The 15,834-nt window shown below is 33.7% G+C and overlaps 1 protein-coding gene across 1 annotated transcript; it reads right to left on the bottom strand.

Moving 5' to 3' along the window:
• On the bottom strand, positions 1-13,353 carry LOC141724004 (protein SEMI-ROLLED LEAF 2). Its single transcript, XM_074525987.1, has 20 exons — positions 13,026-13,353; positions 12,431-12,569; positions 11,633-11,707; positions 11,428-11,543; positions 9,539-9,653; positions 8,765-8,893; positions 8,543-8,590; positions 7,703-7,905; positions 7,394-7,590; positions 6,825-7,108; positions 6,599-6,742; positions 4,982-5,371; positions 4,748-4,897; positions 4,093-4,171; positions 3,881-4,005; positions 3,127-3,318; positions 2,870-3,010; positions 2,575-2,712; positions 1,750-1,956; positions 1-402 (listed from the first exon to the last, which is right to left on the bottom strand). Exons 2-20 carry the CDS (start codon positions 12,563-12,565, stop codon positions 283-285), a joined length of 2,988 nt encoding a protein of 995 aa, XP_074382088.1. The 5' UTR covers positions 12,566-12,569; positions 13,026-13,353; the 3' UTR covers positions 1-282.
• Between the last annotated feature and the right edge of the window lie 2,481 nt (positions 13,354-15,834).

The following is a 15,834-nucleotide window of genomic DNA, read 5'->3' as shown; positions in this document are numbered from 1 at the left end:
TTTTAGCAAAAAAGTTAGTAGTGGTCTACTTGTAAGATCTTGGATGAATAAACTCTAATACATTGATTTGATACAAATTGCTAGATTTGTGCTAAGCTGAAGTACTACATTGATTCAGGAGGAAACACATCCATAGTACAATACAAGAAACATGTTTGAAGTTAGAATAAAGGAATACAGGACAGGAGCTAGACAGCCAGTAGATCGTCCTAATTACTGCAGGTACTATACAACTAGTTGATTGGAGAAAAAATATTAAAGAGTTGGATTGAGCATCTACTTCTAATGTTGTCTAGCTGCTCTGAGGAAGTTGTCGAAAGGGCTAGCAGGAGGCAACCTCAGAGCCAACCGTGACTCCATTGACACTAAAGCTCCACCAACAGGTCCATCTTCACCCATTATCTGCACATATTGACAATTTAATGACAGCTTTCTTACAGAAACGGAGTATATACTGATAAATATTTCAGGAAGTGTGTAGTTTTGCATCCTGAGATTCAGAAGTTTATGTCTTAATATATACAAATTATTATCCGTGCAATGCATGGCTTTTTTAATATTTCTTTAGTTTACTATTTGTATTAATATTTATGTATTTTAATTTTATTACCTTTCTATATATTTATAAAAATATACAGCTCTCAAAAAATGGACCCCTGACCTCTCTTATTAAATGTAGCATTTTCATACATTAATTTATTTTACTATTGTTGGCAAGAAACGATTCGTTCGTAAATATTGAGTTTGTTATTTTATTAGTTTGACAATGGCCAGACTACCAAAAACATTTCAAAAAAATACTGGATGACAATGGCCAGACTACCAAATACTCCCCTTCCGGCTATCTACATGTGTTTGTGTTCGTGTAATGTGTCAAAGGAATGAATGAGGTTCAGAAAGATTGAATACTTATCAGAAGGTATCGCGTAATTTTTTGCGCGGTTTGATCGTCAACAACACATGAAAACTATATGAAGAGTGAACGATAATAAAGTTTTGCCAGTTGCAACATATGTTGTCTCCCACTACCAACTAGTGTAATCTACTGCAGAAACTAAATCAGGTTCTGATGCTTATATGTTAGAGCCACTATGCTTGGACCCGTATTCATGCTTTACACGTGCAGCCAAGTGAGGAAATACAGGTTCTAGTTTAAAATAAGCCCTAACTTAAAGCTACTATGAGGTATGAATGCAAGCATGTAAATCCTTCAGCCTTGGAAAATGGTAACATTTAAGGCCTATAACCAAGTCTACCGAAAAATGAGGTACATATTAGAGCATATCCAATGGGGGTGCCAAAAAGAGTGTCAAAGTGTCATGTGGCATGACACTCTTGTTGGCTACCCATTGGAGGCTTAGGAGTGCCAACCGAAGTAGCCAACTTTTGGCACCCTCCCAAAATGGAAATAATGTCAGATATCCTAATAAAGACATGTACCTTCATATCTATTTTAATTTATACTTTTATATCAATAGTTTGGCAACTTTGAGTGCTAATTGTTCAAGTAAATTTTGGCAAGAATGCTGCCAAAAGTACAATTGAAGAAAGAGACAATAATATATTAATATTATTGATGAGTTAGCAATATTGGCAACCTTAGTTTAGCACCCCCATTGGAGATGCTCTTAGGAGCTTAACTCTACTTTGTATGAATAAATGCATTTCGAACTTTAATATACTGACCACGAAAGAAAACTTACTGCCGATGCAAATTTGCAACAAGAAAATTACTTCATACAATATTACCTTGTTAAATGAAGGCTGCTCATCAGCAGGAATCGTTGTAAGCGGAGAAATTGCTTTCATGTGCTGGTGATTCTCACTAGATAGCCAATTCGTTAGCTTTTTTCTGGTGTCCGTACCCAGCGTTTGACATTGGCTAGCCATGGCACTGAACGGAAGGGGTGAAGTTGAAACCGTTGTTCCAGCCACTTGACCAGCTACTTCAAGTGCCTAAATCCACGTTAAAGTTTAATATTAACAAAAATTGCTTGCAAACATAACTCCGAGATTGAGCTAACAGAACATCCCTAAATTTGGCTGAGAAGACTACAGAATAAAACTTTAAGTTATCATTTTTCAGAGGACAGTATGTCAACAGACCACAGTGTAATGTAGTATCATGGAAGTACCAGTCAGGACTCTAAATTATTTTCTAGAGAAAACACGAGCATTTGACTGCTGACTGCATACAGATAAATTTAGTAAAATGAGCACTTGTAAACAAAACATTGTCAAGTTACGAGTTTCTTGTAACCAGAGAATAGAAACTACTCAAGTGTACTATAATGTAATGGCGCCTGGTCATTATGCTGTATTGAAAGATAATACACTTCAGATCCCGCCTTCCAAGTGTAGTTTATGTTGAATACAATAATCCATTACTCGCAGCCAAAGCTAGTGGTAGTGGCTAGGTACAAAATTCTGAATAACTTTTAAAGCAGATATATCATTGTCCTTGGAACTATCAGCAAGAGCTTTATATTTACCTCATGTAAGTTATTTCTAATGAATAAATTAAATCAAACATGCATCAATACAAAAAGAGGGAGACAGAAAAAAAAATATTACAGATTCCAAAAGCTGCCCAATGCTGATAATGTGAGACATGGAAGGGGAAGCAGGCAATTTGGGTATGAAATTGGTGAAGTCAGCAACAGAGGATTCACTTGTTACATCGTCATCACCTGATGAATCACTAGGAAAATCCTGCAAAATAAGGGACCAATACATAATTCATGTCATCATAAATAGCGACATTTATATACAGTGTGTGCGAAATATGACCGGGGTATAAGGTATGTCACAGCATTTCAACCTATCATTTGACAGTTTTATTGAAGAACAGAGGGAACCATATAAATACCCCATCAAAAGAAAGCGATCCCTTTGAATGTGCAAATGCCTGAACATGATCCATGTCAATCATGGATTGTGGACCAAACATGAATGTGTCATCAGGTACAAAAACTTCTGAAAGCTGCTGAACTAGATCATTTGCCTCCATCTAAGAAAAATAAAGATTAACGTGAGTATAATAAATATCACATTTAACACTGACAAGGATAGGATAGGAAAATAAACGCTTGAAGGGCAGCTCATCATAATCATCACAATCCAGACCTTGGTAACTTTTGATAGACTTTGGGACAAAATGTCCATCATAATATTTTCTGATTCAAAGATATTCTTCCGTAACTCAAACAGCAAAGAGGAAGCTCCTTGATTATCAATAGGAGAACCATATTCACCCACATTAGCCAGAGGCTTTACAAAGACTTGAAAGTCATTACTGATTCCGACGTACGGGTCAACCTGTATACAAGCAAGGTAGATACTGAGTTTGCAACTTGCAATAAACATGCATTACATTAACCAGTATTCTTATAAAATCAGAAAGTTTATACACCGCATACAAGCAAGAATTGCACACTGGGATCTACATAAATTTTTATGACTACATTCTTGTAAAATTAAGACACAAATTTACATCCCCAAAAAATTATGACATTAGCACACATACATCGTGAACGAATGCGACTAAACCCACGTATTATCTGCTAAAATTAAACACTAAATTTAGCTTGTGGTACAGATAAAACTTTGTTCGCAATTAGAGAATTAGACCTTTAGATTTTACAATTACTAGGCAGTCAGTATGTTCTGTGGAAATTAGAATCTGTGGTAGTTCAAATCCTACAGTAAACTTGTGAGCATATCACTCGTAAATCAAATTGAAAACATCCTAAATGAGATGATAAAAGATGAAACCTCGAACTGTAACTGTAAGCATAGAAAAACATCATCTCATGTCCCAACCAATTCTTCAAAAGTATACTAAAGACAAGTTTCTTTTGAACTGCAAATAAAAACATACATCATATCTCATAGATGACTTCAGTAGATCATTCATATGAGGAATCTGATATAGCTTTGCAGCAAGTTGCAACATTGCAGTTGACAAAATCAGGAGTGATCTCTGGTAAACCGATGAAAAGATTCCTGAGAGAAATTTAAGAAGTGTCAAAGGTACATATTTAGTTATAAAAGATTCAAGAAATTGTTATACAGAGATGAAATTACATATACCATGGTCAGAGTCTAGTGATAACTTCCTAAGTGACAGAGGAAGCTGAAAGAAGCGAACTACAAGGTTGCCATTGGAGCTCTGCAAATTATCAAGGCAAGACAATTAAGAAGACAAATTATGTCACCAGAGAAAAAAGAGTAGTAGAAAATATTAGAATGATTATCATTAGAAGAGTGGCAACCTCCACTGAGCCATAAAATAACAAGTCAGTTTTGGTTAGTGACCAACTCACCCAAGTCCTTAAGGTGTTACTTTGTTAGGAGCAATCCCCGAGTAAATAATACTACCTCCGTCCCGGTAGGTATAGCTATACGTTCACTATTTACACGTATTTCGAGGCATCTATAAAGTATGGTTTCATAATGTTTTTTAAAATTATTTTTTTTTGGAATAAAAGTTTAAACATAAAACTTTTATTCAGAAAAAAAAAATTGAAAAAAATATTATGGAGCTATGCTTTAAACGAGTATTGAAAAGCGTGTCAAAAAGTAATGTATAGAATTCAATGGGACAGAGGGAGTAACTATTACTCAATAATTTGATAGATCTGATGCTATTTTTCAAGTGCAATAATCATGTTTTAAACATTACTTGGTAATATACACTCGTGCAAAATAAAAATGTTTTTTGACAAATGTAGTACTAAAAACTTACCCTGAGGCGAGATGATAAAAGGGTCAAGCAGAATGAATGGGCTATAGCTTCAACATTTGAAGGTAAGTTATCTGGGAGATTGGCTTGTAGGAAAAAAGCAGATAACAACTGAGTTATTTGATCCTCAGTCAACGTGACAACAGGTGGTTCCTGTATTGAAAATTTGAAAAAGAATTTAGTGTTATGGCATCAAGTCACACACTAGAATAATCCTAAAAGACAAAAGGAGCTTACTGCCTCTGCCAAGCTATTTGACCCAGCTGTCCTGTCGATGATAGTACTCAGAGTATGCAAATTAGGGGAATTCTTGCGAGCCCATCCCTGTTTCCACTCTTCTTCAGCATTGTCTCTTTCCTTTAAACAATCTTGAGCATCAATTCCTTGTTTTTCTACTTTATTTCCATCCTTTTCTCTTCTTAGCTTTTCAAGTAGATTTGAAATTGAAGCAGAAGCAGAAGCAGGTTCGGTACCAGAACGCCATTTCCTTGTGGGCGTTGAAGTATCACAACCATGATAGTTTGGCATGAGCAAAACAGAAAATATCTGGTGTGCTCCCACACGAACTTCAACATCTGCATGCAACATTGCTTTCAAAAGTTGAACAAGAAGAGCTTCCGGAAACACCTATGATGAAACATAAAGTGAAAAAAGGATATTAAGTTGTACCGGAGAAGCAATATCGTGGATTAATGCGCTGCACCATGAATAATGATAGTCATCTAATTAGATTATCAATAGCAACATATAATCTCACTGAACTTCTGAATAAATGCATTTCTTGAAGGACACACATATGAGTTGAGAGAGAACAATATTAGGCTCTGTTTGTTTGCAGGAATTAATTTGACTTTGGAAAATATATTTCCGGAAAATAAATTCTCGGGAAAATGGTTATTCAGAAACTATATTTTGTTATTTGACTATTATAAAAAAAACAATAAAATTTTGTTGAAAAATGTTCTGTTTTGAAAAAATTCCTCTTTCGAAAAGGGGGAAGTCATTTTCCAGAAGGACATTTCCTCCTTTGAGACGGCGCAGGAAAATGTTTTTCAGAACTTTTTAATTTTCCTGCACTTGTTTGACTTCTGGACTTAGAGTTAACATATGCTGGAAAATTAGAATTCCTGGGAAATATAATTTTCTGGCAAACAAATGGAGCCAAAGGGTGAACGAATGTTATTCTGGCAAGTTACAGGACCTCATGTTTGTATTGGTAATATTAAATGTTATATATACTATTAGAGTGTGAGTTGTTAATAAGGATATTAAAACTTGATAACAGAAACAGAAGATGGTAACTTATTGAAGAAGAAAATTGTTGCTAGGGCTTAGGCTCGTATGTAAGGTAAACATAGTCAAAAGGACTCTTTTAGACTAGTACAGATATTTTAAACTGTTACTAACGGAAGCGAGACAAGAAAGCCTAAACGATTTTCACTAGAAATTCTTTGATACCGTGTCTTCATATTTAGCAAAGAACATCACAAAATTCGTATCATGTTTACCCATGACCGCACGCTCAAGTTGCATGAGAATGCATCAGGTACTACGTTGCGAATCGTGGCAAGCCAACAAGGAGATTTTGGGTTTAGACTAAACCATTAATAAGAGGCTTGGGATAAAAACCATTAAAAACCCACATACGGTGTTCATTGTCATTAAGAAAATATGTAATTGCATTTTATTGTGCAAGAGATGAAATGCATCTTGTTGCAATTGCTTCATATGTACAAGACATGTAATGCATCTTGCAGTATGTGACATTTGCAAGAGGCATGACCGGCAAGTCTTACTTTCAGATGCTTTTTTTTTGTCAAATCAATTTCATGTGCAGCGACAAAATTACCTTACCTGCTGTGATTTTAAAGTTGCTACTGATATCATATCCGCAACCACCATTAGCGATCGAATTGTTGCCCTCGCATAAACCCTGGTAACTGGAAGATTCTCCAGACTTATTGCCATCATGTCAAATAGTGGTCGCACATCAGCAATCTGATACAGATATTCAAAAAATAGTAATTAGAATACCTAACCTAAGTAAGAGAAATTCTTGTAAAAAAGTCATGGTGTATACCCCTCTGGCTGTTTCAAGTAAGCATTCTTCAATAGAATTTTGGAGGATGATATTCAAGTTTAATTCTTGTTCCCCTACTAGATCAACTGATGCTTGAAGGCTTTTCCTCATATGCCTGCAGAGGTCATTCACAAAACCAATGTCTGAAAGTACGACACTGGACCTAATTTGCCGAGCCAAAGCAGTAGCGGTTTGGACGATATCGGACTTAATTTTGGGATCATGTGAAACATTTTTATGGTCCAAATGACGAACGACAGCAGTTAAAATATATTGTTGATGCCCTGCAATAAAAAAAGGCATCAAAACATTATTTCCAGATCAAGATGCTTAAAAAGCCCAAAGAACATTAGTTCGATCTTAAACACAAAAAGAAGTTGTTTAAACACTATAAACAAGCAGGTTCTATGTAGAACTGATGAAGATGAGAATGAGGCAGTCAAATATTCAAAAGAAAAGCTTGTTGTTTTGACAGTCATAATTATTTATTTTTAAAACAGGAAAAAAAGCCTACACTCTGGTCTTTGCAGATCAATTAAATGTAAGCAAAACATAAATATTCAACTTACCTAGATACTCCATATAATATGACATATCAGACAGAACCATCATGGCCAATCCATGTCTGGCAACCCAATGCTGACCCATGTCAAAATAGATAAACATTGGATCCAATATCAGACGCATTGTCGTACTCTCTTTTGCGAGTTCAACCATCCGTTGTAGACAAATTTGAACCCATACTTTTGGAGTCTCAACCTCTTCTCTGCAGAAGATAAGATAAAAGCATGTTAAGAACCGTAATGAGGTTCAAGAATCACATATATGCATATATTTTGGGATGGAGAAGATATTAATAAGGTCAGCATGACTCAGACCTAGTTAAAAGACAAGGGTCCCTCTTTTCTGGTCGAGGCCTGATGATCACACAGCTAGCATTTGTTTCACTACCAACACAGGCACTGCCTTGTCCTTCACATCGAACTACTTCATCTACCCAATTATGATGTGCCTCCCTCCTAGTAATATCTTCTTCACTATTTTTATTAGGCTCATAGTTATCCAAAATAGCTTTTACAATCTGCAATCAGAATAGTAGATATCAGTAATGATGCTACAAGATTCAGAAACAACTTGTAATTTAAGGAGGCATAAGTTTAATTTCTAAATGAAAGCACATGGAAATGAAAAACAGATTATACAGTATATACAAACTCTGCAACTTAAATATAAAATTGTCTATTTCTTTTTCCGGCTTAATGAACCCCCAAACAATATACTCAAGTCATAATGCAATCCAAGTAAATAGTTACTGTGACTAGCTTTATTTTAAAGCCATAATGCAACCCAAACAGTGTGGCATTGCAGAATGGACACTTTATGCAGCAGGTTAATGTTATATTTTAGTATCCTGCTAGCATTATGCTGTGGTCAGTTAACAAATTCTACAACCATTAGATTGTTTAGTAGAAGAAGATGCCAAGAAGCATCACCAAATGATTTACACAGACCTTAATAAAACAAAAAAGGTATGCCACAGGTTTTGCAGAATAATTGAAACAAAGCAATAAATTGGCACTCCAAAAATTTGTAAGGAAATAATAAACCACTCTCGTGATGACATTAACATAAAACAGTCAGAGTGATCCTTTAAAGGTAAACCCCAAATTTTTAAATGGATTGAACATTAATAGGTAACAAATTAAAAATAGACAAACCTCATCAAAATCAGCAAAGATGTGTGAAAAATCTGCCATATACCACACCTGCAGTGTAAAGATACCAGATAAGCATGTCGACATGAAGATGGCAGCAAAAATGAAATAGTCATTAAATTTATGAACTGCGCTATTATAACACATCAGTCCATATAGTAGCACTAGACAGTAAACATCAGCACATCACCAGTGAACCATGAAATCTTTCTAACTTATAGGTACCATTGATGAAATGCACTGCAAGCTTGATGCCTGCAAACAGCGACTTTGATGTTCTTCACTAGTCTGATGAGCTAGTAAACATACTTTAGGAACCAAATTCTCAATATTATGTGTGTATGTGCCATCCACCTGTTCACAGATGACAGTCAGATTTAGGTTCAAATAAAGATGAGCTATCAGATTTTTTACATAATTACTCCATGTCTCAGTCATTTAAGAGTAAGTTCAAGTAACAAGTTTTTAAATTTATTTTCTCTTATTACACTGAATGAACTACAAAGCATGATTTATATCATTTCTCCACACATAATCTTGAAAGCCGTCTTGTATAACAAAAGAAGTGCGTACTTGCTCCAAGTATGAGCACGTGCGGTGAGAGCTTTGTGCATATATATTTTTTGTTTGGTACTTCCAACTCCAAGCATCTATACTTGTTTTTTCATAGCATCCAATACTTAACTGGACGTCTAAACAAGAAATTCAAAATCATGTTTAATGTTTCATTTTTACAATTAACATGTAGCAAACCAAAAATGTTTCATGGACTCCAGCATAAAGTACTGTAAACCAAATACTGAAAATAAAAGTTTAGAGATCATAAATCATAAATGTTAAAAGTAGCAGAACCATTTGCCAGGTTATATATACATAGATCAGTTGTGTATTACATGCCTAAGAACATGTAGAATTTGCAAAATGTTGCCAAGTTTGAAACTTGGACACTTCCAGTAGAGTCCGGGTAACAAAGACACAAAGCATAGGCAATACTTTTACCTGACTATATACGAATTTTGTCAAGGTTTGACATCCAATCATCTGAACCGCATTCCGTTTAGAGTTATCCAACAGTTCAATTACTAGGTTCAGTAGATTGACAGCAAAATATGCCCTGCAAAATTATGAAAATGATAAATCTGAATGTATTGTAAAAGGCATCAAGTGTTTTAAGCACAAATCTGAACTTCCTTCTTGATTGGCACTCCAATTGAGTTGATAGTTATGAGGTTATATCGTAATAGTTCCTAACTGATAGTAGTGCTCTACATTTCTTGCTAGCCGCTCAATCAACAAAATGGAGTCCAACAGGTGAACAATTTTAGTAATGACACTATCCACAATTGCAATCTCTGAATTTCCCCTATTCCTGGTCTCGTGTCTTCAATTTATACCTGCTACTTGACCGTGAAAACCTCTTCAACTATAGTTTTAAGTTTTAACAGCAGTATAAAAATCGGACACTTCATACATTACTCGACATTGTAACGTTTCCTCGAACAGTCACTCTCAGAACTCAGAAGACAGTTCTATGAAGAATGATGAGAAAAAGTGTAGGCATACTTGCATGTGATGAATTAGTCACAAGAGCAACTCCAAAATACTAGTTAAATGGTTAGTTAAAATAGTACAAAATATCGAGTAGCCAAATTTTTACTAGACAAAATTTCATTTTGCTCCAACATGCTAGTTCAAGTGACTTACTAATTGATTTTTTAATATTATTATCTACAACTTGGTTTGAATGAGTGAACTTAAATGCAAAAGAAAAGGCGGATAGGGGGACAAGGACAAGAGGATAATATAAAATACATACATAGCCAGGCACATTAATTAGCAACATTTACCGAGTATTTCGTGCCTGGCCAAACTTTTACAGAGCCACATTGATGCACTGGAGGAGAAAAACTGGCTCACCGAACTGACTAAAAGAAAATATAACAAGTAGCCTTGGAGATGCTCTAATTAAAACTCATATCTGTGGTTTTAAACAAAACTGAGAGACAGGAGTCTACTTTCAGTGTTTAATTTGAATATTTAATACTTATTATATTTTTCAATTTTATGCTTGGTAGTTTTTTTCATAATTGTGCAGCAAACATGAAGATTGACTCCGATGTGAACGAAGATGATCACTCCGTCAAGGAAAGTTATAAAGGGCAAAAAAGGACATGATCAAATCTTCTAGAGAATCACATGCTATTGGAAAGTCTAGTATCCATACTACATGCTAAAGAAAAAGGTCCACATAGGTCATATCTCCCACGTCCACAAGACCCCAGTGAGCAAAAGGATGTACGTGGTCTTACACTTTTTTGTTTTCAAATTTTGAACATGTGACCTAGCTGAAAGCAAATACACACTTGACCATGGCACCAAGTACAACATTCGCTTCGGTTTCTTCATTTTTCAGACACTAATTCTAGAGATAAATCAAAAGTGTTTTGTAAGTTGTTGGACATGAAGATACCAATGAAATCTGCCACATAGTCTCTTTTATTTATTCTTTTGTTCTCATGTTATTCATTTAAATTAGTTTGCTTGTTACATTTTCTTGGACAAATAAATTAAAAATTTGAGTTTGTGTTTTATGCGGCTCAGTTTGTACTAGCCAAGAACTTACGTACACCCGTGCACTTTTTGTTTATATTATAACTTTCTTGAAATAATTCCCTAACAATATGCCAACCAATTGTGCTTACATGAGAAACTGTGCTTACTTAAAGAGTTTAAAAAACAAAATATTAGGTTGAAGTTTGAGTTGGAGTACATAATTGATACTGCTGGGGTCAAACAAACATCTCAGTTCGAAGGCCTCTCTTAAGCAATGAGTGCAAAAAAAAACAAAAACTAATTTAAGTAGCCATTTAAGAAACAGCATAACTTACATTTGCTCCTTGCAAATGGAGAGCAACTTATTGTACACCTCTGACACAATTTTGACAGATCTAATGTGCTCAGACCGCGATTCTTTAAAGCACCTTTCTTCGAGATATTTTGCAATCTATTAGAAATAAAGATTACAAACAAAACATTAGCGGCGCAATTTAATTTTATTAAATCCTAAATGTATATTTTTACTCTATACTATACTTTTGGGATCCTGAAGGGGTTTTTAGCAGCATATTCACACAACTTGACAATTTTGCGGTCATTAGGAGAGGCATCCTGCACATGAAAGTGTAAATATGAAATTGACGAGTTGCAAAATAATAACATCAGTATAAACTCTACTATATTATAGACATTCTGGACAATGAACACCATTTTATTTATTCCACAGACATCAGTCATCAATCTAAACAAGTTGGGGGCAACAGATCAGTAGGGTAACAAATTTCACATTAAACATTGCTTAAATAGAGAGGTGAATCATATCAAGTTCAAGTACTGACATTTTTTAATTTATTTACAAAACCCGTGTAGTCTGTCGACTCTGTCCTCAATCTAGAAAATCACACAAGGCTCCGAGGTTTAGTGAGTAGGCCTATTCAAAACTAAATCCCTATAAATTAAAAGCTGAAGTAGTAAAGGACAATACAAACCAATAGGTACTTGCAATGTTAGTAGCTCTACGGTTCTAAGTATATCGCTTGTTGTGCTAGAATGTACCATAGCATAATATGCATCTGCTTCTAGGGCTCTTTTATTTTTTCATTTTCTTGGGGGTGAGGGAGGGGGGGGGGATGTTACATAAATTTAAGTAGGTTAGTTTTTAGGTATACAGGTAGGGGGGATGAGGATGGAGAACTGGGAGAACTACAGCCTGTATGCTTTAAACGAATGCACCTGGTTCTAGAGATAGAAATTACATATTCAGAAGATGACAGTGGAAGCGGAAGATAAGACAGTTATTCAAAGAAAATAACAATGTGCATACTCAGTACTCACAGGTGATTTGGGGAAAATTTCAGCAAGCAACTTCTTGTATCTCTTAACTGGTTGTCGGGATCGTGATCTTAAAGCCGGGCAACAAACACACATGTTCCCACATGCTGGGAATATCTTCTGAGATATAAAACCCATTCTCCTAAATTCCCAACAAAAACACAGAATTTAAGAACTTGTAAAAACAACTCGAAAAATACACAACTCTTGCAATTTTGCTACACTGCAACTTTTAAACTTAGTGACAAGCCCAAAGCTTAAGAAGTAAGTTACTGATCCATAAAAAAACAAAATGCAGTAAATAACAAAGTGGTATATAACTGCTAAGCTATTAAAACTACTAAATACCATATAAAAAAATTAATTAAATTCACAAGAAACATTAAGTAAACATACAAGGATCTCACACCAACCCACAAGAGCAAACACAGCTAGTAATCAAAAGTTGAAAACAAACCCTAGAAAAGGGCACAAATACACACTTACCCACCAAGCAAAACTTGGTTAACAGCTAAAATTTAACAAAGTACAAATTTAAACAAAACCCAAGAACAAATAACAGGTAAATATGACAGTGAAAACAAGAAAGAACACATACCCTAACAGTGTAGAAGCAGATCTGAGGAGTGAAAAATACCCAACTCTGAAAAGGGTTTATATATTAAAAAAATGTGGGTATAAATTCCAGCAAGAGAGAATAAACAGAACTACTATTACAAGAGTGGAGAGATCATAATGGAGAGAGAGTGTGTGTGTGAGCGCGTAAATCAATACAAAAATTGAAAAACAAAGACAGGGAAAATGGGGACAGAAATGGGGTGGAGATCACGTGAGTGATTCAGTTCCTTTTTCTTGGTATGTCAGAAGTTGTGTACAGGCGTAGACCATTTTCACACTCTTTTCATTATTACTCCTAAATGTTGTCTTTGGGTTTTGAATTCAGTTTTGTCTTTGTTTTTCCCAACTCCCTTTTTTTATAGTTTTTGTTTGTTTCCGCATCGTATTTTTTAATCTATTTATTATATCTATACTGTTCTGTAATAACCCGAACGGAATATAATTTAATACTAAACGTAGTCGCAAAGCAAATGTCAAAAACTGGAGGGTTATTTCCTAATTTTAGTTATTAAAAAATAGAGAAAATTGCACTTTGCACCCTCTTATTTTGTGTCAAAAACAAATGTGTATCAATAGTATTGAAAACTCAGTTTGCACCCCTCAACTTCAACCTACCAATTCAAAAAGCACCCCTTCGACGGTTATTATTTAAAAAAGTAAGGGGTAGAATGAGAATTTCAGTAAAATATTAACTAAACTAATTTTTTTTATTATTCAGATTATATTAAAAATTGAGTTTATTATTATAGCTATAAAATAATATCTTTAAAGTTTTTGAATAATATTATATAGTTGAGTTTTGAATTTTAGGAATATTATTAATGCCAAAAATTATATAATTCTACCAAAATTAAATTCAAAATAAATTTTTTATTTTATATATATTTAATTTAATGTAATTATTTCATTTTAAAGTCTTTGACGTCGTTATGATTTTAAAGTGCATTTAATGAAAATATTCTGATCAATATTAATATTTAATATACAAGAAATCATTTTTATAAATATTTTAACTTATTTTTTAAATTCCAACTAAAATTTATTTACATTTTAAAATAAAGTTCCCTTTTTACCCCTTATTATTTTAATTATAATCTGCAAAAGGGTGCATACCGAATTAGTAAGTTGAATTTGAGGGGTGCAAGTTGTATTTCCGAAAGTTCTGGTACAAAATTGTTTTTTCAACTTTGTTTGAGGTTGCAAAGTGCATTTATCTCTAAAAAATAAATAAATAGTGTTAATATATCTGTTAAACTACTAAATTATTAAATTACTACACACATAATTTATTTATCCTATTAAACTACAATCACAACTTATCATATTATTAAAAAAAAGGAATAAATAGCGTTATATATCTGTTAAACTACTAAATTGTTCAGCTAGATACAATATACTTATCCTACTAAACTACGACCACATATTATCCTATTATTTTTTTATAAATTTATTATTATTATATATTTATATAAATATTTCAAAATTATATATGACAGGATAAATAAAAATTTAAATATTAACAAGAACTCGTGCATCGCACGATATTTAAACTAGTATATATAATACAATAACAGGGAATTTGATAAGCAATTTAATTAATATGATAATTATGCCCATACATTAATATATATATATATATAATATTTATTTCATCTCATCATTCATTTATTAAAAAATTAGTAATTGTTATATAATTAATATGGACATGCATACATTAATACATATATGCATACATACAATAAATATATATATAAAAAATTTAATACATGCATGGATGCATACATACATACATACATACATGTATACACACATACTTACACACACATGCATACTCATATATTGTAATAACCCCGATTTTTGGAAAATTTTGAAACCCTTATGAATAGTGTTTTGCTGAATAAGAAAACTTTTCATGCCACACTATGTAGGGGTTCTTTTATTGATCTTCTGGGATATTATTAGTACTCTATGTGGTATATAAGTGTATGTAAAGATCGTCAGAATCCAAATCCGAACACTTTGATTTTTCCCAGAAATCTACCAGATACAGAAAGAATTGAGTATAAGGTAACAGAATAAAAAAGATTTAAATTCAAGGATTATAAGAGAGGATCGTAAAAAGGAATATAATGTATTGAGAAAGGTTAATGAAACCTAAGTAATAAGATCCCGGGTATGATCACTCAAACGATATACGAAAATGAAAGTTAAGCGAACCGTATAACAGATCAGCGGTCATTAGGCAAATAATTAGGAAGTTAATCAAGGAGGTTAGGGATGATGAGGTCATCCAACCAATAAGAAGAGGGCAAGTAAGGGATGATGACATCACAAGGTGACATAAGCATGACATAGGGGGAATGAGGTGTGGTTGATTTAAAACCACACAAAGTTCATGGTTAAAAGGGTAATTAACCAAAATCAAGCTAAAAACAACCAACCAGCAATCATTTCACCCAAAACACAAAGATTATTTCATTTTCTTCACCTTGCTCTCGACTTCTTCTTCTTTTCCAAAGCAAAAATTTCAAAATTCAAGTTCCAAGCTTCCTTAATTTGTAAGATAATTATCTAGTACTCCTTATTCATAGATATAGCTATCCTATAAGTTTAAGCCTCCAAATCATTCACAATCTTCTCCAAGAAATCAATGAAGAAGATAATGAATAGTGATTTCAAGATTTTTAACTTGATTTTTCTTGTTTTTCCTTTAAGATCCAAGCATCCCTAAGACATCTCAAGGCTTCTTAAGGCTTCCTAGCTATTTCAATCACTTCAAGGAAGGTATA

Source organism: Apium graveolens, chromosome 5, assembly GCF_009905375.1.
Source record: "Apium graveolens cultivar Ventura chromosome 5, ASM990537v1, whole genome shotgun sequence".
NCBI lineage: Eukaryota > Viridiplantae > Streptophyta > Magnoliopsida > Apiales > Apiaceae > Apium > Apium graveolens.
Note: the sequence above shows the minus strand (reverse complement) of the source record. Positions and strands in the feature narration are given on the sequence as shown.

What these genes read in the sequence shown, in the direction of transcription:
- LOC141724004 (XM_074525987.1), bottom strand. Translation starts at nt 12,565, where the DNA reads ATGGGTTTTATATCTCAGAAGATATTCCCAGCATGTGGGAACATGTGT. An exon ending in CAAAATTCGTATATAGTCAG is followed by an intron (nt 8,894 to 9,538) that starts GTAAAAGTATTG and finishes ATCTGTGAACAG; the next exon opens with GTGGATGGCACATACACACA. An exon ending in GATCGCTTTCTTTTGATGGG is followed by an intron (nt 2,713 to 2,869) that starts GTATTTATATGG and finishes CTTATTTTGCAG; the next exon opens with GATTTTCCTAGTGATTCATC.